This window comes from Hypomesus transpacificus, chromosome 13 (assembly GCF_021917145.1).
Source record: "Hypomesus transpacificus isolate Combined female chromosome 13, fHypTra1, whole genome shotgun sequence".
NCBI classification, from domain to species: domain Eukaryota; kingdom Metazoa; phylum Chordata; class Actinopteri; order Osmeriformes; family Osmeridae; genus Hypomesus; species Hypomesus transpacificus.
The window spans coordinates 8,914,201-8,936,151 of record NC_061072.1 but is presented as its reverse complement, the minus strand read 5'-3'; the positions used below and the strand labels follow the sequence as shown (position 1 = coordinate 8,936,151).

The following is a 21,951-nucleotide window of genomic DNA, read 5'->3' as shown; positions in this document are numbered from 1 at the left end:
GACAAAAAAACACATTTCTCTGTCTTTATTATACGAAGGCAATGTATTCACTGATCCAATCAAATATTTCAAAGATGCATACACAATTGATACTTTACAGACATTCATTTGAACAATTCTTAGTCCCAGTGTTCAAGTATCACAAATAAATTACAAAACAGTTTGCTTGTTTTTTTTTGCATACTGAAAATAATTTTGACTTTCAATTTATACAATAAATATACAAAACATCTGACACATGGAGGAAAGCAGACAGAAAGACAACTGAAACCGATCAAATCAAAACGCCATACAGTAGCACACATACAAACACTGATGTTGCACAAGATCCAAGGTCTTGTAATACAGTAGCTACAGTTAGTGTGGCTTTAGCCAGTTAGCTGCTAACTAAAGCAACCATCTTATTTCTGGTTAAGCTCCATCTTAGAGGAACATCTGTCAGAGTCACAGGTCCTCTTGACTCCTGTTGACTTCCTGTATTTGTAGCCAATGAAGATGGTGGCCACCAGGAGAACCAGGCCCAGGACCAGGAGGACCCACTGCCCTGCCGCAGCCGCCGCGCTGTCCAGGCTCATCCCCAGGAAGTCCACCTTCCCTTCCTGTGGGCCGGGGGTGGAGCTGGGGCCGGGGGTGGGGGGCGCAGTCGGGGGAGCGATGGCCGTATCAGCTTTTGAAACACACAAACACACACACAAACACACAGTGAGCAAGATGGATCCTGTTTCCATACAGTAAATGCAACCAGGCCAAAACAAATCAATGTCTTGCAATTTGAAAGCAACACTGTAAATGCTCTGTGTGTACATTTGTGTTATAGTCTCATGGTCAAACCCTGTGTGGATACAGAAGTTCAGAGCAAGACAACTTCACTGAGGCTCATGCTTTCATGGCCTCCCCTTTCTGCTGGCCTCATTCTTTCCATCGTATTCTCTTCCTCTGCCCCCCCCTCACACCCTGAGTGTCTATCTCCATTGTTTGTCCCAGGTATAGTGTTTCTGTCTGGTCTGACTGTTGGCTTCTGGCTGTATATCTAATCTCCAACACATCCTTTCACCAGCAGTTCATCAGGGACTGAGGAACAGGGCTAGATTGATTTCCTTGTAAGCTGTTGCAGACCAGGAATTCCCCAAATCAATGGTTCAACTGAAAGCTCTCACTATGTTCTTGTGTGTCTTCTGTGGTTCATCGCATTTACATTTAGTCATTTAGCAGACGCTCTTATCCAGAGCGACTTACAGTAAGTACAGGGACATTCCCCCCGAGGCAAGTAGCGTGAAGTGCCTTGCCCAAGGACACAATGTCATTTGGCACGGCTGGGAATCGATCTGGCAACCTTCAGATTACTCGCCCGATTCCCGGCGAGTAATCCCCCCCCCCCCCCCCGGAGTTTCTACGCACTGGATGCGTAGTCTTAATTCTAAGACTAGGTCTATTTTTATGCAACTGGCCCCTGGACTAACGCCCCACATCCCTGAGCCCTCGTGTGCACTTACTGGGTGGTTTCCAGTCGTACTCGGGCCAGCCCCGGACCTCGCCGTTCTTGTTGTTCTCCGCCTCCAGCCAGTCTGTGAGAGGTTTGAAGTACTCCACCAGCGGCAGGGCGGACATGTGGGGCTGCCCTGTGATCATGGCCATGGCTTCCGGCCAGGGTTCACTGAAGCCCAGCTTCATCACATCACTGTAGACAGCAGGGGTCACAGGGTTAGGCAGAGGGCAGAGGGCAAATACTCTTCTGGACCTTGAAACGAGTAAACTCAGTGTGGAGTGTTGGGAGGTGGCCTACTGACCCCAGCAGCTTCCCGGCCTCTTTAGACTTGTAGATGTCACAGGTGTGGAGGGGCCCCACGTGCTTGGCTGCATTGCACAGGGCCTGGTGAAACTGGAACTGGATGATGAAGCTCACAAAGTATCTGATGGTAGAACATATGCACACACTGGATGAATAAACACCATTCTCACAGGCACAGATTTGCTGTAATCCAAGGAGTGAAGCATTCAGAAGAGTCCACTGACAAGCCATTTTATTGTAAATTGTGTTAGATGAACACTGACCCCTAAAACATTTCAAAAAGAATAGCAAAAAAACATTTTTGTCTCTGTTTGTGTATTAGACTCAGTATTTTCCCCCAACATCCCATCCATGGCTGAGTAGTAGTGCTGTAAGGGTGTGATCAGTGAGTACTCTACCTGACATAGGGCACGTTAGCTGGGATGTGGAACTTTGCACCGGGGTCAAAGTCCATCTCTGTACGGGCCACAGGCGGACACAAGCCCTGGTACTTCATTCTGGAAGGGACACACAGACGTGAGGCATTCAAATCATACATTTGGCCTCTTTCACTCACACAATGAATCAATTCATTCCCTATTCTCACTTTACCGTTAAATTGGGATGTTTACTCATTGTTCCATCTCATGTTTGTATAGATGTATGTTTGTGTGCATTCTAAAGGCGCACGTACCTGAGGTTCCACCATTCCTTGTTGTACTCGGTCTCCGGGATGCGTCCATCAAACACCTTCCATCTCCACTGGTCCATCAGGTAGCCGAAGGGCAGGAAGGCGATCTTGTCTAAAGCGATGCTCATCAGGAAGTTGATGTCACTCTCTGTGGAGATCGACGTGTTCGGTAGCAGAGGTAAGGGAGTTGTAATCCTGAACAGCATTACGTTAACAGAACAACTGTACGGTACATAGACCATAAAAGGAAATATAATCTCATCGGCACAACATACACATGCTGGTATTCACCTGAATCATTTACAGAAGAGGCTTAATCCAAAGCCAACGTGCAAAGAGTGTATTTTGTGAATACAGCTGAAATTCAAGGAAGTATATAGTTCTAAGAAGAAATGAGAAATGATTCCATTTAGTTTCCCCAGCAGTCTGACCCTACCATGGTTGCTCTCCACCTTGTCCAACAGGCCGATGCTCTGCAGGTGTTTGGGCGTAGCCACCGACAGGGCCAGCACATCGCCAATGGCCTCGTGGAAACCCGGGTTGGCCCCGTCGCGGAACGAGATGGGCTGGTCCTTGTACTGCAGGAAGTACTGCACATGGCCCATCTCGTGGTGCACGGTGATGAGGTCATCCATGGTCACCACGGTGCACTGTTTGATCCTGCAGGGGTACCAGGGGGAGCATTATGACGGACAGGAAGGGTGGATGTGTTGATATGTTGAAGAATGTAAACAAAGGTTGGAAACAGTTGGATAAGGAGCTGCTCCTGAGGCTGGGCGGAGCTGGCCGGGATTTGAACTTCGGAGCCGTGCGGTCCGTTTGTAACCTTCAGGACAGGTCAGCTGGTGTACAACTTGAACTACAAGTATCATTTTGCTAATGTGCCACAGCTACCAACTTGTTTATCTATTTTCATTTGCTTTGCATGCATTGTGAGATTCTCTCCGAGCTGACCTGAAGTCTTTGCGGTTGTAGAAGTCCCAGGCGGAGGCGTGGCACACAACCTCTCGACCTTCAGGCTTCTCCAACATGGACTTGTTCCAGAACTCTGGAGGCATCGGTATCAGGCCCAGGGACTGGAAGAAGTTGTCGGACTCCTGGAACATCCTGGTTGCATTCCAGCCCTGTGAAGAGGCAGTCCAAACACTGTCTGAGAGTCAACCTTAAAGATTGTGTTTCTGTATGTCCTTGGCCGGGTTTCCCAGATTCGTTAAGAAACTCTTAACACTAAGATCGTCTTAGGAACGTTCTAAGAGCGCTGTAGAACGCTCTTAGAACGCTCTTAGAACGTTCCTAAGAAGCTTTTAGCGTTAAGAGCTTCTTAACGTATCTGGGAAACCTGGGTCTGTGTGTGGGTGTGTGTGTCTGTATTTGTGAGTGTGTGTGTGTCTCTGTATGTTGTGTGTGTGTGTTTCCATAAAGGGACATGGCTGTAGCACAGCGTAACTGCTTGAGGTGTGTGTTTACCTGTTTCACCATGGCTGGCGTGGCGTCCACCTGCGTAGCGTCGGGGTACGGGATGGCCAAGTCCATGATTCCAGACCAAGTCTGAGCCCACATGTTCCCTAGCAAGGCCAGGACCACAAACACACAGTCATCCCATCAAGCATTGGGAATGTTCCAATTACATTTAGTCATTTAGCATACACTCTTATCCAGAGCGACTTACAGTAAGTATAGGGACAGTTCCCCCGAGGCAAGTAGGGTGAAGTGCCTTGTCCAAGGACACAATGTAATTTGGCACAGCCGGGAATTGAACCAACAACCTTCTGATTAACAGTCCGACTCCCTCCCTCCACTCAGCCATCTTATCCCCAATGTTCTAATGTAGTGCGTTTTGGCAGACCTACAGATGAGTTTACACCCCGCTGACCTTACTGTACGCACAGTGTGTGGAGCGTGGGACGCTACGAGTCGTTTTGGACAGGTCCAGTCCTGGGTGGCCCCCTTACCTAGCAGGTGAGCAGGGATGGGGCCCTTTAGGTTGATGTGATTGGCTCCGTACTTCTTGTAGAGGGATCGGCGCACGTAGGCGTGCACGTTGAGGTAGAGGGGTTCCAGTTCCTTCCACAGGCGCTCCAGGTCCTGCTCGAACGTGGGCGTCTCGTACAGGGAGCGCCAGAAGGCTCCGTTGTCAGAGTGACCTGAAAACACACGGTCGCTGAGATGAGAGGGGACGTTTGGACGGTACGATTAACCCAATCCAACATGAACGCCAGTATGCTTCTTTGGGTCCCAGCGGTTCGGACAATCTCATGGAATCCAGAGCAATCGATCCTTACCAACGACCGGCCCGACCCACATCTGTGGGTACCGGGGCTTTTATTTTGAAATGTCGTACCGTTGAGTGTGGCGGCTTTGTTGGCCAGCTCCACGTATCTCTGGTAGTCCTGGCGCAGGGCCCGGCCCGAGGCATTCCTCCAGCCCTGCCAGGCAAACAGCAGCTCCTTGTAGTCCCTGGACTCTGCCATGATCTTCTGGAGGTCTGGAACCAAGACACGCCCTTGTTTATTACAGCTTCTCTCAAGCCTCGGGGGGGGAAGCAACGGCTGCACTGCATGGTTCGAGAGGCCAAGAAAAGCATTGGATGTGTTCTCCTTTGGCCTCCCACTCGGTGAACACCAGAGCCATGTGGAGCCTCATCCAGCTGGATGCTCTAACTGACGTCATGCATGGGGCAAGCTAAGGCATTGCCAGACAGACTCTCACCTGGGTCGAGAGGGTGGCAGGTCCCGTTTTCTCGACACACTTTAGCCACGCTGTACTTAGTTTCCATGTTGGCCAGCAGATTGTTGTACTAGAAGAAGAAGTTGAAAAAAGCGCTATTATGGTGGAGACAATCCATGACATCTATTCTGGTGAGCTTCCAGTCCGAACACTGAAGCTGCCGCGTCCCAGATGCATTTCGAAACCCTCTCACCTCTATCAGTTCATGATCAGGAAGTCCCGCCCTCTCAATGTCACTCAGCTTGTTTAGGATTCGCTTGACGGAGGCGTCCTGGAAGTCTGTGGTGTCGTAATTGCGGGCCTTCATCCCATAGGTCAGTGTGTGGTTGGACATGTCCAGGTTTTTCTGAAGCTGGAGACAAAGCCGTATAGTACACACACCATTTTGAAGAAGTGAGTGTGCGTTGAGTCAGAAGAAAAGAGAGACAGAGGGAGAGAGAGAGAGAGAGAGAGAGAGAGAGAGAGAGAGAGAGAGAGAGAGAGAGAGAGAGAGAGAGAGAGATCAAGTCTCACCATGTTCTGCTTGTTTGCTTCAGTGATGTCAGTGTTGTAGGTCCACGAGGCCTCAGTATAGTCGTTCCACACCACCTCTGCTGTGCTGTTGTACTCTGCCAGGAAGGCCTTGGCCTGCACCTCATCAGCTATTTTATCTGGAAACACATGTTCGGGCTCAGGCAAGGCAATGCAGTCAGGGCTTGGTACGGTGATTTGTTTGGAGAGCTGCTCGCTCAGACCCTGCTTGCCCCGCTTGCGTTCTCTCTCTCACTACAACCTGAATGTCCAAACCTTGACTTTTTGGCTCCGTTTTTTTTATCCATTAAAATAAATTGAACTTTCAATTTTAAAGAGGTGAATTCATTCTGTGGGAAACACAGGAGTCATATACTGTAAACAACTGAAATGATGAGATCACTCATCTCTCACCAATATCCTCGGGGTAGCCCTCTGGCATGGGCGGGACCCAGTTGAAGTCAGGCCAACCCAGGGTCTCGTTCTGGGCCTGGTTCTGCTCCTCCAGCCAGATGGTGATTGGCTCAAAGTATTTCATGAGCGAACTGGCATCCATCTTCCGTGTTCCGAGAGCATCTTCTAGAACTTCCTCCCAGGGTTTGGAAGACCCAGACTGAAGCACCTTCCTGGGATAGGGGAAAGAAAACACCTGGTCTCTGATCACTCAGCTCCAACATCTTTGGAGGGTTTCCTTCCAAAGATGTTTGAATCCATAGAAAAAGAAAAAGAAAACGTCATGACACATCGTCTGAGTAAACCTCCATTACAGTCGGAAATGAAAATTTAGGTTGGCCCTTAGTCGAATAGAGAGCAGGCCATCTTCAGATTACTCACGCTAAGATGGCTCCTGCCTCTTTGGACCTGTAGATGTCACATGTATGCAGGGGCCCCGTGTGGTTTGCGGCCTGACACAGCTTCTCATGGAACTGGAACTGCAGGATGAAACTCACAAAATACCTGCAAGGGTGAAGCCAAGTTAGTCAATGTCAATGACATTACAGTAACCCAATCTATGTGTGTGTTTGTGTGCGTGTGTGTATGTGTGCAAGTGGGCTTAAACCGGGTCCTCCAGTACCTGATGTATGGAGTGTTTCCAGGAATGTGGTATTTCGCCCCAGCGTCAAAGTGTTCCTCTGTGCGTCTCGTTGGAGGGCAGATCCCCTGGTATTTTGTTCTTAAAAAAAAAAAAAAAAACCCCAGTCATTCTCCCACACCTCTAAAGCAGTCAGCAACGGTGTCAGTATCAACAGAGCAATGCTAATCTAAAGGACATTTCGATTATTATGCCTACTTAGAAGGTCATTTACACATAACGGCTTCAACTCGTGTAAAAGGAGATGATTTCCTTTCCCTCGTTCAGCCAAGCATGTGGTTCGAAATACATGGCACTGACCTGAGGTTCCACCACTCAGCGTTGTAGCGCTCTGGGGGGGTTCGGCCACTGAACACCCCCCACCTCCACTGGTCAATCAGATAGCCGAAGGGGAGGAAGGCCATCTTTTCCAACGCCATCTTCAGCAGGTAGTTGATGTCACTCTCTGCACACACACACACAGATGTACACACACACACACACTTTTTAAGCAACACCAAACTGTATTTCCTTACAGTCTGAACTTCCAGGGTCACAGTCCCTGTGGGATATAGTAATATGTACTGTATATAGCAGCATATTATATATATAGATTCTGGGTGTAGTAATTGTACCTTCATCGTTCACCAGCGTTGGCAGCAGGCCGATGGTGTTGAGGTGCTTGGGGGTGGAGACGGAGAGGGACAGCACGTCCCCTATGGCCTCATGGAAGCCAGGGTTGGCCCCTCGGCGGAAGCTGACGGGCAGGTCCTTGTACTGCAGGTAGTACTCCACATGACCCATCTCGTGGTGCACAGTGAAGAGCTGCTCCATGGTCACCGTGGTGCACTGTTTGATCCTGAAGGGCGGGGGGGGGGGGGAAGGGGGTGTGTGAGTGTGTGGGGGGGGGTCTTTATACAATATGGCACTGTTTATCTGCTCATTTGAATAAATGATTTGCTATAGATTCATGATAATATTGATCTTTTTTTTCTTTCTTTTTTAACACAGGTATGCTCATTCATGTTCCTTGCTCACTTCTCTGCTAAAGATGCAGTTACGTTGAAAGAGTCTCTTTTGCCACGCCAAAAAAAAAAGGATCTGTAAGCTGACCTGAAGTCCTCTCGGTTGTAGAAGTCCCAGGCGGAGGCGTGACACACAACCTCTCGACCTTCAGGCTTCTCCAACATGGACTTTTCCCAGAACTTGTCAGGCATCTCGATCAGGCCCAGAGATGTGAAGAACTCCTCAGCCACACGAAACATGTGAGTGGAATTATAGCCCTGACAGAGACAGACAGAGAAGACAGAGACAAGTAGAGAGAGGACAGATAAAATAACATTAGAATGTGTAGATGGATTTGATCGTCCCGATGGAAATCGGTCTTGGACACATCCAGTTTTTACTGTGAAATACAAACGATACAGCGCACGCACACAATAACAGTCTTCACTTTAACACACGTACTTGTTTCAACATCTCGTCCGTCACGTCCACATTGGGTTTGCCAGGGAAGGGGATCATCATGTCATAGATGTTGTTCCAGGTTTGAGACCACATGTTACCTGAAGGAAAGGTGGAAGGCCATATAAAGTCGGTGAATCTCTGTTTCCCCTCACTTACTTACACACTGACTGCACACAGCTGTAAAGGATGCTAGCCTGTGAACTCAATTAGCAGCATGAGAAAATGAGCAAACAAAAAATGTTTTGCTAATTTTCGGGTTAATATCCTCTACATTTTCCATTTTAGATTAAAACAAGATTTGTTTGATCAATATTTATCTTGGACTAAGAGTTTTAAGGAACACAGATCTCATCTCTGCTCGAGACAGGAGAGATAGTGAGAAGATGCTGTACCTAACAAGTGAGCTGGGATTGGTCCTTTGAGGTTGATGTACTTGGGGCCGTAGTGATTGTACAGCTTCCTGCGTACGAAGGCGTGCAGGTTGTTGTAAAGTGGCTGGATGGTTTTGTAGATCTGTTCCAGATCGTTCTCGAAGGTGGCCGACTCGTACCACGAGCGCCAGTACGCCCCAGTGTCAGCATGGCCTACACATGAAGCAGACGACAGTCCTAAATGATGACCTTTCATCCATCCATCATCTATTCTTCTTTTCTCCCTCTTTCCTTTTCATTACTCTTTCTCTCACACACACAGTATAACCTCGTTCTCATTCTAACCACAGATGTCCCTTCGAAACGTGTCATCGTATCCAATCACAACGTCCAACCTCAAATCAAAGCTAGCTTTCAGCTAATGTTAGCAGCATGCTCGACAGTTATCCCGTGGGTTAAAGATCAACATGGTGTGAGATCTTACCGTCAGCGAGGGAAGCCTTGTTGCTGAGCTCCACAAACCTGGGGTAGTGCTGCCTGAGGGGCACCCCCGAGGCATTGTGCCAGCCCTCCCACGCGTACAGCAGCCGCTTGTAGCTTCGAGAGGTGGCCATGATTTGGGATACCTCTGGGGGAAGAGAAACAGGTAGAGGGGGAATCTTAACAATGCTCACATAAACTAGTTCTGCTTTAAAAACACTCCACGTGGGTGGCTAGCAAGTGCTACCAATGGCACTGACCGCAGATGCACAGTGTGCTACGTAAACACGTCTGAGGTTTTGAATGTTTACATGACTTGTGTGACACTATTCCTCAGAGACAGAGGAGCGTAGCACACACGTTAGCACCGAGATTTGCCCTGAGTTATGGTGACGGGAGACTAAAGCTTCCCTAAAACAACATCTCTGTTTAAAGGCCAGACACACAAAGGGAGTGTGATGAGAAGGGGAAATTGAAGGCCGTGGAACAAAGTGGGCTAGTGAGCTGTGTGGAAAAAGGAGATGACCCCTTGGTGTGGCCAACCCCCAAGGGTTTCCGTCTGTTATGATAATAAAGGTGGTGTAGGCGTGTGCGTGTGTGTGTTTTGGGAGGGTGTGTGTGTGTGTGTGGGGGGGGGGGGGCAGCTACTTTCTGACTTTTACCCAATGTTCAGTTTTGTTGATCTTAACTCACGTTAAACTGTAGGTTGTCCTGGTGGTAGCCAGGTTATAATTTGTCTGTGCTTGTAGGAGTGTTGGTTTAGTCTTGCATGCCTTTGCTTAAGGAACCTTTGACATTTATTTTCAGTACATTGTATGTATTTCACTGTGACAACAACTCTACTGAATCCTGATTGTGGGTTTTACAGTAGTTTATGAGAACACTGCAAACACAACACATTAAGGTGTGTATTTTGGCATTGTGAGTTTTCCATTAGTGTTTGGCTACAGCAGCATGTTGAGACACAGACCTGTTGTTGAAACACTTCGATTATTGAGAAAGATAAATGAAGTCGATGTGTTTTAGAGTGCCCTGAGTAGCGGACTTCCATCATGCTGTTTGTGTAGCCTTTTTACCCACCATCCTAACGAGCTTCATCCAGCTCAGACTAATTGTCCTCTTCCTGTTTCTTTTCCTCAAGTCGATACAATCACTCCCTCTGCACCGCTTCTCTTGTTATTCTGTTGGAGTATTCCTCCTTTCGATCTCTGCCTACTTCTCTTTGTTAGACTAGAACTTTGTCCGAGTATAAAAGTAGTATAAAATAGACAATCCATATGTGAAAATGTGATGGCCTAAAAGCCTTTAAATTACTGTTAAAGTTCACAGATGCTGATATTGATATTGAGTGAAGGAATTTCCCTTTTCGACTCAATTTGCTAACACCTTTAATTCTAGACGTGAAGAAGAAGTGTTCAGTTGTATGTTTAAGGGATCGCTATGTGGTTTAGTAACATTGTATTTAATCAACGCGTACCTGGCTCAAGATTCCAGCAAGGTTCTCCAGGTGTGGGGCACACTTTGGCTGTAGAATATATTTTGTCCATGGTGCTGAGAATGGTGTTGTACTGGGAAATCGTTGGGGAAAAAGAACATTAACTTCAAACTGAAACAAAAACTGTTATAGTCTACTTAAGAAATATGATCTAACATCATATCAGTGAAACAATGCAGAAGTAGCAGCAGTTAAGAATCATCCCCTTCATCTCAAATCTGATGCAAAGTTAATGTCATCCCCAGATACAGGAAACAGTTCCGCCCATTACAACACTGATATAATTAATCTTATGATTCAGCTTTCGCACATATGAAGACACTGACCTCCTCTCTTTCAGTGGTGGGGAGATTGGCAGCTCCCAGCTCGTTGATTTTCTTAATGAGCTTCTGCAACTCGGGAGCGAAGCCATTGAGGGTCGCGTCAGGGAAGACTTGTTTGGCCTTCTTCCCCCAGGCTTCTGTGAAGGCCTGCTCCTCCAGAGATGCAGCCACCTGCAGACACAACCAATCCCAGCCTAGTAATCAGCGTGTCGATGTCTTCGGGATAATCAAGGTGAATCATCCCCTCAAAACTCAAGCTGCTGAGAAAGTACACTGGGTTTACCCCAAACTTGTTTGGAAACGAAATACATCAAACTATTTTATGAATCTAATCTTAAATTAAAAAATCTTTTAATTGGATTTACTATTTGATCTTGACTGTTGCTGAAAGGCCATGCCTTTCTGCTCTGGAGGGCTTTCGAAGTGTCACAGAGAGGAGCAAGGCTGGGTCAGGAAATAACAACCTCAGTTAGAGTGAGGTCAATGTTAATGGCACTTACAATGTCCTCCCAGAAGCCTTCACGGCACCTGCCGACACAGCCACTATTGTTACAGGGAAGGTCAATGTGTAGACTGTGGTCTAATGACTGCTGTTCTGTGTGATAGTGATGGATTGAAGAGTTCTCTGAGACAAGGCCATGCTACATTGAACCTGTTCTTTTATCATTATAGCACCGACAGCGACACAGTATACCAGGTGTGACAGTTTGAGTTCTCATCATGATGACCAAATAAACCTTGGTTTGCAGCACCAGTCAGCTGACAAGATGTTAAAAGGCTGTCAGGAATTCATGTCTGGATGACTGCTGTAGCAGAAACCACAATCACCCCCCTGCATCACGAGTCATGTGCATATTCACTGGTCCAGGTGTGGGACCAAAACCACAGCCATTTTAGTCCTGCTGAGGTCCATATTGCATGTCAGATCCAGTATTGTGCAACAAATGATTTCACATAACACATTACTCACTCACAAACTAGCAGTGTCTTTTGAACCATAGTGCATCATAACATCTCTGTCAAATCACTGACATTTGCCCCAGAACTGATAGAATGGTCCATCTATCTCCTACTGATTAACCCACAGTGAACCGGACACAGTGTAATGCATCAACTCAATCTCTCTGTCTACTCCTCTCTGTCTCCCTCTCTTTCATGTTCCGTCTCTTTTGTTCTACCTTTCTTGCTCTCTGTTCCCTTCCAGGCTGTAAAACATTAAATTACATTATAAAGTCGTTATGGTTTATAGACACTTCATATTTGTTCTTTCCCCATTCTGTTATGGTTTATAGATACTTCTTTTCTTTACACATTCTGCAGCAATAAAAACCTACATACATTTTCTTTTTTCTCTCATACTGTATAATGTACTCCTCTCAAAGTCTCTGTGTGTGTGTATGGTCACATCTGGCCCAACTCCGTTGTTCCCTCTAAAAGGGAATTTCCAAAAATTATTTTCTTTAAGAGTGTAACGTTCACTTCAGAACAACTACTGAATAAAAAGGCAGAGAAGAAACTTCTTTGAGTTTGAGGAGCTCAGTTTTTGTAAAGTGTGAGCTGAACCAAGGCAGCTTCCTAAAGAGCAAACCCTCGATGGTTTTAGACGGGCAGTGCCAGTTACAAAGGGCTTGGTTGATATTCCAGCAGTGTGTCAAAGGGCCGAGGGTCGTCCACAATCACTGCGGCTGCTTTAGGTCTCCCGTTCTGACAAGCTGATTATAAACCCTAAGACCAGGCCTCCTGCCGTTTGATCCTGTTTTCGTTTCTCATTTGCACTGAGATGAAATGATCTACCACCTCTGAAGCAGCGAGGAGTGAGTGCGTGCATGTTCGTGTGTGTGTGTGCGCGTGCAGGTATGTGTGTTGGTGTGTGTTTGTGTGGCCAACAAACTAGTCATGCTCACCAACATACATGCCTGCTTGTTTCTCTGTGCCAGAGTAGTTTTCCTTTTCCAAAATTCTACAATGAATTTCACTTCCACTAGAAGAAAAACTAAGCTCAATGTCAGGGAATGGCTCCACCTAGGGATTTCCAGAAGGACCACGTTTGCAGGAGTGGACAGTCGTGTACATCCCAGCACACTCCAGTGTCAGCCTGGCTAATCCAGTGCCAGGGCTGAGCTGAACACAGCGAACAAGCTGCTCTCTGGCTGCCAAACCCCATCAAGCTCAAAGCCCCTGATTCCCTTTGATCCTATCTTTGAAGTGTCCAGAATAATAGCGTTCATAACTGGCAGCTCACAGGTCGGACCCAAGCTTGCTTTTCTTGCACCTCACGTCCCGGGTGCTTCCTGGGAGAGGCAGGCATTGTGTGGAATGACCCCTGTGACCCGAGCGAGGCAGGGGAGAGCGTACACCTGTTGTGTTGGACATGTGCCGCAGTCCAGCTCTAAGCTGGGCTGGTGGTGTTGTAAAAACCCTGTTGAGACAGCTGCCTGACAAGGGAAGGCAAAATAAACTAGACAAAGGCGGTCGATGCTTGACACTGTGTATGTGTTCATCCTATGTGTGTGTGTGTGTGTGTGTGTGTGTGTGTGTGTGTGTGTGTGTGTAGGTGGTTTGGATGGATGGATGGGCGGGTGGGTGGATGGGTTTGTGCCCATGCATGTGCATGAGAGTGTGCGTTTGTCTTCCTAAATCTCTTTTCTCGGTGCTGGAAAAATGCACATTTTCACTGATCCCACCAACTGTCTGGATTCTGGTATTCTCTCTGTTTTCCAGCCTGCATCACCTCTCCCTGTGTGTGGAAATGCAAATGGCCCTCTAGCATACAGAGAGAGGAAATGGTAAAAGTAGAACCATCTGGAGACAGTAAGCTAATGCCTTTTCTGGCGGAAAGATCCTCAAACTCCTCAAAAATGTCTACAGCTTCAACTAAGACAAAGTCTTATGGAAGCCTTGTGGCAAGCAAGGTTTACGGGGACCTGAAAAGACCCTGTCCTTATAGCCCAACAGAAAACAAATAGAACCAGGCATTAGAACTACCAAACATCTGATTAAACACTGGCTGATTCCCCCTGCTCACAGCCCCAAAACTCTGCCAACCTCCCTTGGAACTCGTTTCAAAGACTCAAAGACGCCCGAGCCACATGTGTTCGAATTGCTTTTCAAGGCACCAGAAACGCACATGCAGAGTTGGCCCAGCAGTGTGGTAACGAGGCATGTCATTCTGGACGACCATGAATAGGCGTGATCCTAAAGTCCCCTAAGTCATGCAGGGCTTCGCCCAACAGACATCCCTCTGTGGGTGCAGTCGTGATACAAGAGAGCGGTCCGGCAAATCGTAAACACCACACAAGGTTCTTTTTAAGGTTTTTGATAAAGCAAAAAAATGGCTTACATATTTTATCTATAAGTAAATGTTAACAGTACACTACCTGCAGCTGGGAATTGTGGTCCGTCAAGTTAGTGTTGTAGGTCCAGCTAGCACTGGTGCTGAGGAAGAAGACTTGCTCTGCTGTGCTGTTGTAGTCGTTGACAAACCGTTGGGCTTCCCCCTCTGTTGGCGCGTAGTCTCCTGGCATCCACTCTGATGGCAGGCCATCAGAGAGTCCCAGGACTGGCAGCAGTAGCACTGCTGCCCACAGCATTCTGGCCCAGCTGCAGTCTCCACAACCTGGGGAGAAAAGCCTGGAGGCAGTGCTGGAAAAGCAGTGTCAGAGAGGAGCGCAGGCTTCTGATCCACTTGTTGCTGCTGCAAGTGTGCACCTTTCCTGAGTGTTGCTTTTATCCAAGTTGCCTCTGCCTGTTTGTCAAAGGCTGTGCAGCCTCAGCTAAGTTCCCTTCTTAAATACCAGCTGAACCCAGCCCACACTTCTCTGCAGACGTCCCCTCGCCACTTTACAGTGCGGCACTGACACTATCTCTCTCTCTCTCTCTCACTCACTTCCTCCTTCTTGTTTAACCTGCTCATTTGCCCCTCTCTCTCTCCTTCTCAGTCTCTCTTTCTCCACACCCCCCCCTTCTTCCTTTCCCCTCAAGGCTTCCTGGTTGGTCAGCGTTGGTAATGATCAGAATCACAAGAGCTGCCCCTTTGCGCTGCCTGAAGCTGCCACTGTGGTGTCAGACAGGAGATCAGTTTTTACACTCCATCGCTGCTGACAGGCGGCTCCTCAATCACCCACACTCCACACCCCCTCCCCTCAACCCACAGGATGAGAGAGGAGAGAGAGAGAGAATGGAAAGAATGAAAGAGAGAAGTAGTCGGGGGAGGGGGAGACAGAGTTAGAGGGAGAGGAAAAGACAGGGACAAAGAGGGAGATACGAGGGAGGCAAGAGGGAGAGAGGAGGCAAACCCAGCGATGTGGAGATGAGAGACGGGGGAGGGGGAAAGAGATTATGAGGTGGGAGTTCCAGAGACACAATATGAGTAAAATGTGATTCTTATGTACGACAAGTGCTGTTTCTCCCTGCCCTGGGTGTTTTCCTGTATTCTGTGTCATTGTCTTCACCTGTCTTGGTAATTGCTGTGTTGTTTTGGTTGGCTCGTTTGTGTTATTGCGTCCACCTGTGTGGCAGTGTTTCTAGTTTCCTGTTGTGTGTCCAGTCCTAGTCTTGTTGTTGTCCTTTTGTTTATTTGAACCCGTCTGCCTCTCTCTCCTGCATTTGGGTACTACCCCTGCACCCACATGCTCTCTCTCTCTCTCTCTCTCTCTCTCTCTCTCTCACTCTCTCTCTCTCTCTCTCTCTCTCTCTCTCTCTCTGCTGTGCAATTCTTTATGCACAGCTAAGGTATGCATGTGTTTAAATTTACATTACATTTATTCATTTAGCAGACGCTCTTATCCAGAGCCACTTACAGTAAGTACAGGGACATTCTCCCCGAGGCAAGTAGCGTGAAATGCCTTGCCCAAGGACCCAACATCATTTTGCACAGCCGGGAATCAATCTGGCAACCTTCAGATTACTAGCCCGATTCCCTAACCGCTCAGCCATCTGACTCCCGTGTTTGAGCACAACTGAGTAGGTTACTCAGTAGATGAACTGCGGTAACAGTCCACACCTGGCTTTCACAACCCCACACTCTTCAACTTCAACGTGATGAAACAATTGCTGCTCCGCCTCCTAGCCTCCACTGAGGCTGTGAGCTCAGGTCTTTCTGGGTAACAAGAGACCAAGAAGTGGGTGTCACACGGAGGACAGAAGCCAGGGGCAATAATGAGGGGGGGGGGGGGGGGCACATTACCATATTCTCCAGTGTTTGAATCCAAACAGCACTGTGAGCTATTAAACATTCTGCAGAGCACGAGAACATGTGGTGCAGTGGCTATACTGGAACTGAACAGATGCTGGTGGGGGTGGAGAAGAGATCACATAGCCAAATCAGAACTGAACCGGGGCTTTATAAGAGAGTAGGAGGGTGAACGGGGGGGGGGGGGGGGAGAATGAATGGGAAAGAGAGAACAGGGAATGGCCTCAACACATGGAAACACAGAACATGTGGAGTGTGTTTGTATGAAGACGGAGGCATAATCGTTGAGGAAGCGAACCGTGTAGTTGCTCTTAAGACCTGTGTCAACGATGTCATCGTCATGGAATTCTCGAGAAGGCTGTTTGTGTCGTGTCCAATATCAGCCGATTTATTGAGAGTACAAGGTTGCGCAATCTTATTTGCTAAATGCTACATGCAACATTTTGCATATCCTGCACCCTGAATGTTCTTCACATATTAAACAAAGGGGTAGCATGACTATTAGATACCTTTGTGGCTCCTTCTATGAGTGTGAGCCATGAAGCAATACTTTCTGTGGTGGTCTTGGGCCGGGGTCACGACCATGGATGTTCAGAAACATGCAGTACTGTGGTTGTTTTCTATTGTTTCTTACATTCTAACTACTCAAATCAAATCGTATGTACTTACAATCACAGAATAAGTAAATAAGCAAAACCTCAAGGCAGATGCAGACCTGAACAGAGTGAGTTTATTAGCTTTGCAACTGAGAAGTTCACCTCCAAAGGAGGTCTGTTCTCTCCTTTATTTGATCCACGATCTCACTAGAACGAAAAGCTAAACGACACAAAACAGAACTAGTTATTTTGGGCACTTGTCTATCAAACCAAATCCACCTTTAGCCATTTTAACATTCTGGAAATAGTGAGGAGAAAACCTCAACAGGGAATGACGTTGTGGAAGAGACTGTTCCCATATTGGGCAATCATGCAAGGTTACAAAGACCGTTTTTAAGTTAGTAACAAAACTGTGGTTGTCACTAGTCATTGTGTCCACTGGAAACGTGGCCAGGCTTAGTCACAGTCCCGCCTCCCATTCTGACATCACAAGGCTACTGGAAATCTGCTGACAGTGTCACTCAATGAACCTGATAATGTTATGATTGATACATTAATAGCAGTTAATACTAGTCGTTATATTATATTGTTGTTCAAAGTCTGCAAAAACCCAGATAACTGCGAGGGCTTTCGTTAACAATGAGGCTTAGGCTACAGTGTCTGGACATGATGTGACTGTTATCTCTCAACCCAAGGTTTTTGCATCCAAAGTTGTTCTGTTCCGAACTTCATGGCAGTGTTGCATATCTGCCATTACCTTGCTTTTTGCTGAAGTTATGTTTATGTGGCTATTAAGATCTTCAAAGGGCTTATAATCTCTCTTTAGATCTACCTTTGCTCCACAGCTTGTTGTGTGGGACACCTAGCACGTGTCGGCCTGTTACAGATTTAACATATTAAAGTAAGAAGGTAAGAGGTCAAGAAGGTAACTCACAAAAACACAAAAGCCAAATTGAGAACTCATACCTTTTTGGGATACATTTACATATCTCAAAAAAAGAAAGTCAACATTCTGTCAATATGAGGTTACCAGGTCAGAGAAAAAAAAAGGCAGTAGCCTAGTCTCCACCTGGGTCAGGTTCCAGAGGCACCAGCTCATTGTTACACAACATCATCTGTCCTCCCAGAGAGTCATCTGGCCTCCTCTATTGTCAACCCAGGATCTGGTCAACAGCACCCAGCCAGACTATCTCATCCCAAGGCAGACAGCATCTGCTCTGGTGCTTGCCCTCTGGTAGCCTGGTGGAGTGGCCTGCTTCCAGGCTGGGGCACGTGTGCTCCCCATGTGAGCAGGTGGAGGTGGTCTGGTTACTCATTGACGGCACTATCTCTGCTGTTCCCCATCAGATGAGCCCCTCTGCGTTATCTTCCTTCTCCGCTCTCAGGGACCTGGTTTGATACCAGCTCACTGAACAGTCGGCCTTGATGGACGTCAGGTGCCCAGCGTTCAGCCAGCTGAACCAGGCTGAATCATCTGATTTTGAACCACGTATGGTTTTGTTGTCGTGGGATTCAAGTTTTTTTTATTGAATATGAATAATATGACATTTAAACTGATGTATAAATTCTACCCGGTGGGCAAGCATGAACTTGGCTAACAAACACTCATATTACACAAACAAAACTTTGTTAATTTACTTAGGATACTACTGAATCTCAGAACACTATAAGACAAAGCTCGGTAATAGTGTTGCTTCTTGAATTTTCAAGACCAATCTGTGCAGTGTTGCATTTGTTGTTGATTCGAACCTTGACCCTTCACAAGAAATCAAACCACAAAAAAACTTTGACAACACAACTTGAATTGTACTGAACCGAGCTGTGAGAAAGAAGGACTCCCTGGAAGCCTTGAGCAATTACTGCTGTAAATGTGCTGATAATCTCGACTGAAATTGGGTCCAAAGTCAACGTTATTTAGGGACAAACAGTGGGCAGACGGCTGCGGTGGATAGTGTTGGCTGTTGGATAAAAGTGTAAGTGTGTACGTGGGCGTGAGTCTATACACTTCATCCCTCTGTCTAGGTCTGCTGGAGTCTCCAGCTCACTAATTGAATTCAGGAGCTATAATGAAAGTCTGTGAAGTGTGGCGAATCTGTGATAGCCCTGAGCATCCAATCTCCACTGATAGAAAAGGCATAGGTTGCACACCATTGGATCTGGATAGTGTGTGCGTGTGTGTGTGTACGTGTGTGTGTGTACGTGTCTATGTTTATGTGGATAGGATAAGGGGACTATTTTAAATCTGTGTACATGCTTTTTTTCTCTCATCTTCAGTAAGATGAAAGATGTTCTTATACCCGTGATCTAACTGTAGTGGTGTGTTTTCATAGTCCTCTTCCTTCTCATCCTTACCCCCCTTGACGCTAAACTTCAAAATCCTGGTCAGACTATAGTCTCTTATTGCTTGAGAAATATAAAAAATATCCATTCTTTCCTTTGTTGATGTGAATTGTTAGGTTCGAATTTCATTTGACTCAAGTTTCATCTACGTCTTTCAAAGCTTTTTACAACTTTGTTAAAGAACAATACATCATATAATCTTTCATTTTGAAAGGCTAACTGGTGTGGGGATGCAGTTTCAACTGACACAAATAACTACCCAAAAAATCAGTGCACTATAGCAACACTGATATTATCAGCAAGGTTTAGTAAGACTTCTCAATAAAATGAGGTTATTTCCCACTCCAGAGGCTGGCTGGACACAGCACTGTTCTTCATGGGGGCAAAAAACAAGCCCATAAAACAGCAGTTAGTCAGGCGCTAGGCTAATGCTGGTGTGCAAGTGGGCAGAATTGGAAGTGTTCTGGTCTCTATGGGGGGTAGAATGTTTAAATAGGCTTTCAGTCCTGAGAAAATGTCATGTCTCGATATAAGCTATCCATCTTATGGTTTGGTTTAATGTTACTTCCCATGCCCTGTGTGGACTGTATAATTTGCTTGTAGGTTCTCCAAGGACTGCAGAGAGAGATTAGTGATACTCCCCGAGTGAATACAAAAGCCACACACATCCTAACCTCAGTTGGACAAACTGGTTGTTGTGAAACCATCACAGGAAATAATCTTTGGTTGCATGTTCTTGGCTATTGTATTGCTCTGTTTATGGCATTTTAGTACAGTTACGTAGCAGCACAAGCCAAGACTTAAATTATAAAATAGCAGTGTGCCACAGTCGCTTTTATTCACTGCCAAGATTAAATCAACCACCCCACAAACACACAAATACTGCAAGCTACACGGCAACAAGGTTATCGGTGAGAGAATAATCTTAAAAACAGGTGAATTGCTGGTGACCAAGGTGTTGTGGAGTTTGACACTGGTGCCATGAGAGGGGTGAAGGGAAGCCACCTGTGTGAGACATTGAAGTGCCTTGCCCAAGGACACAACGTCATTTGGAAAATTGCATTTTCCCAGCAATTCCCATTGCCGGGAATTGACCTGGCAACCTTCTGATTAATGGCCTGATCCATCTGATTCCTGCACGTGTGGTCTTCTCTGGCAGGTATCTGCAGCACACCAGGGTTGCGTTCCTGCTGCAGCGCTGCAGAACAACACGAGGGCACAAAAGCAGGCACGTTCACTTCGATATTTGACAAGTGTATAACTGGATCTAATTTGATGCTTTGGTATCAAACTGAATGTGTTTACGAGGCCAACCGAACCAAGCAGAACTTCAAACTGTGGAGCTGAAATAGCCATCATTAGTCAATGTCAGTGTCTGGACAGATTCTACAGTGAATGAAATAACATCCGGGACACACATGGCTACACAACCCGGTTGTTTCTCGAAGTATCAATATAGAGCACACACTATCTGCTGTACATATAGGAACTGATGTTAGTGCATACACAAATATTCTGTTGTATGAAGTACTCAAATCATATGTGGAATGGATTATACTTCCATATTTTTATTTAAAAAATGTACACCATCAATATGATTACAAATCTCACGTTTGTCACCCACAGGGCAGTTTAATAAACGGAGAAAATTGTATTTCCCCCTGTGGATTTCATGTACCAGTCCAGCAATTTTGACACACGACTGTGCAAAATGAATGTAAAGTTGTCCATTTACCCACCCACTCACTGACTTAATTAAATGTCTGTAAGCAATCAAACAGTTCAATGTTTTTTACAACATGTATTATCATAAGATGAAGCTTTTGTTGATGAACTTTCACCTCTGCTTGTGTCTGGACTGCAGACCTACACACATCACATGTGTGATTAAGTGTGATTACGGGTGCAAAGTAAATAGATAACAGGTAAAGGACAGGAGCTGTTAACGCATTATCAAAAGACAAACATCACAAAGACTGTATTATGAGCAATGAACAGTACAATTACAGATGATTAGTTACTACATAACACTTATAATATCCTTCTATTACAACATTAAAGGTAAAGGCGACAGGAAATTTCTAAACCAGCTTTGTCTATCTAGTATATTCTCCCTTAATATAAGGTAAACTAGTAGTACGATACAAAATAAAACAGTGCTGTTCTCATAATAGGTGTGCTCACTGTAAAACAGCCAATAAAGCTAAATTATTACTTTACCAAGGTACTGAAGGCTGCCGTAGGTAACATTATAAACAAATTAATAAGAGAAATAGTGCTGCCAATTATTGTCTAAACACCTGCACGCCTCTACAGATGGAGTTTGATTGGCAGTGGTTTCACACAAAAAAAAGTGGAGAAAGGTATGCCTCGCAGAAGGTGATTTGCTGAAACAAGATCACTGGAACATAATTGGCTGAAAAGTAGCGGCAAGCCCCGAAAATTATGAATTGACATTCCACTGGCACTGAGCTGATGTGTGCTAAAACTACTCTCCAATGTCCCCTTTATCTTACAGAACATGTTTATAGGGGTTCTGTGTTGACCTGTATAACTGTTTTAAGATTACCTACGGTCACAAAAAAAAACTGTAGCCTAATCGAAATAGCATATTTCACACAATTTAGCAATGCAAAATAGTCGGCCTGTTAGACACTCATTTCTCATTCGCACCCAACGTTTGGTGAGTTGCCTTTGGCTATTCTCCTTCCTACGTTGCAACACTGACCTCTACTGGACTCCATAAGTTAGCAAACACGTACTTGGATTTAAAATGTTCAACTTTAAATTGGAAGACAGTCGAAATAGTTTTAGTAAAGTGTAACATTTCGTGTCTTTCTTACATGTCACTCTCACAGTGAAATACTATCACGTTATACTCAACGAACTGAATCAAATATTTTTGTAGAATTTGGTGCCA

At 46.0% G+C, this 21,951-nt stretch overlaps 1 protein-coding gene across 1 annotated transcript; it reads right to left on the bottom strand.

Annotated features, from left to right (window-relative positions):
- Positions 1-10: 10 nt before the first annotated feature.
- ace (angiotensin I converting enzyme (peptidyl-dipeptidase A) 1) lies at positions 11-14,816 on the bottom strand. Its single transcript, XM_047031623.1, has 25 exons — positions 14,282-14,816; positions 10,908-11,075; positions 10,564-10,654; positions 9,091-9,234; positions 8,628-8,819; positions 8,236-8,333; positions 7,882-8,051; positions 7,404-7,627; positions 7,090-7,234; positions 6,772-6,870; positions 6,531-6,653; positions 6,111-6,322; positions 5,700-5,836; positions 5,380-5,538; positions 5,169-5,256; positions 4,801-4,944; positions 4,412-4,603; positions 3,927-4,024; positions 3,414-3,583; positions 2,896-3,119; positions 2,463-2,607; positions 2,188-2,286; positions 1,788-1,910; positions 1,494-1,678; positions 11-667 (listed from the first exon to the last, which is right to left on the bottom strand). The coding sequence occupies exons 1-25, from the start codon at positions 14,492-14,494 to the stop codon at positions 402-404; spliced, it is 3,909 nt and encodes a 1,302-aa protein (XP_046887579.1). The 5' UTR covers positions 14,495-14,816; the 3' UTR covers positions 11-401.
- Between the last annotated feature and the right edge of the window lie 7,135 nt (positions 14,817-21,951).

Bases quoted from the DNA above. Each gene is read 5' to 3' on its own strand.
- ace (XM_047031623.1), bottom strand. From the start codon at position 14,494: ATGCTGTGGGCAGCAGTGCTACTGCTGCCAGTCCTGGGACTCTCTGAT. The intron at 6,871-7,089 runs GTCAGTGCCATG...TTTTTTTTTAAG, and splicing joins GCTGAGTGGTGGAACCTCAG to AACAAAATACCAGGGGATCT. The intron at 4,025-4,411 runs GTAAGGGGGCCA...TGGCCTTGCTAG, and splicing joins CATCCCTGCTCACCTGCTAG to GGAACATGTGGGCTCAGACT.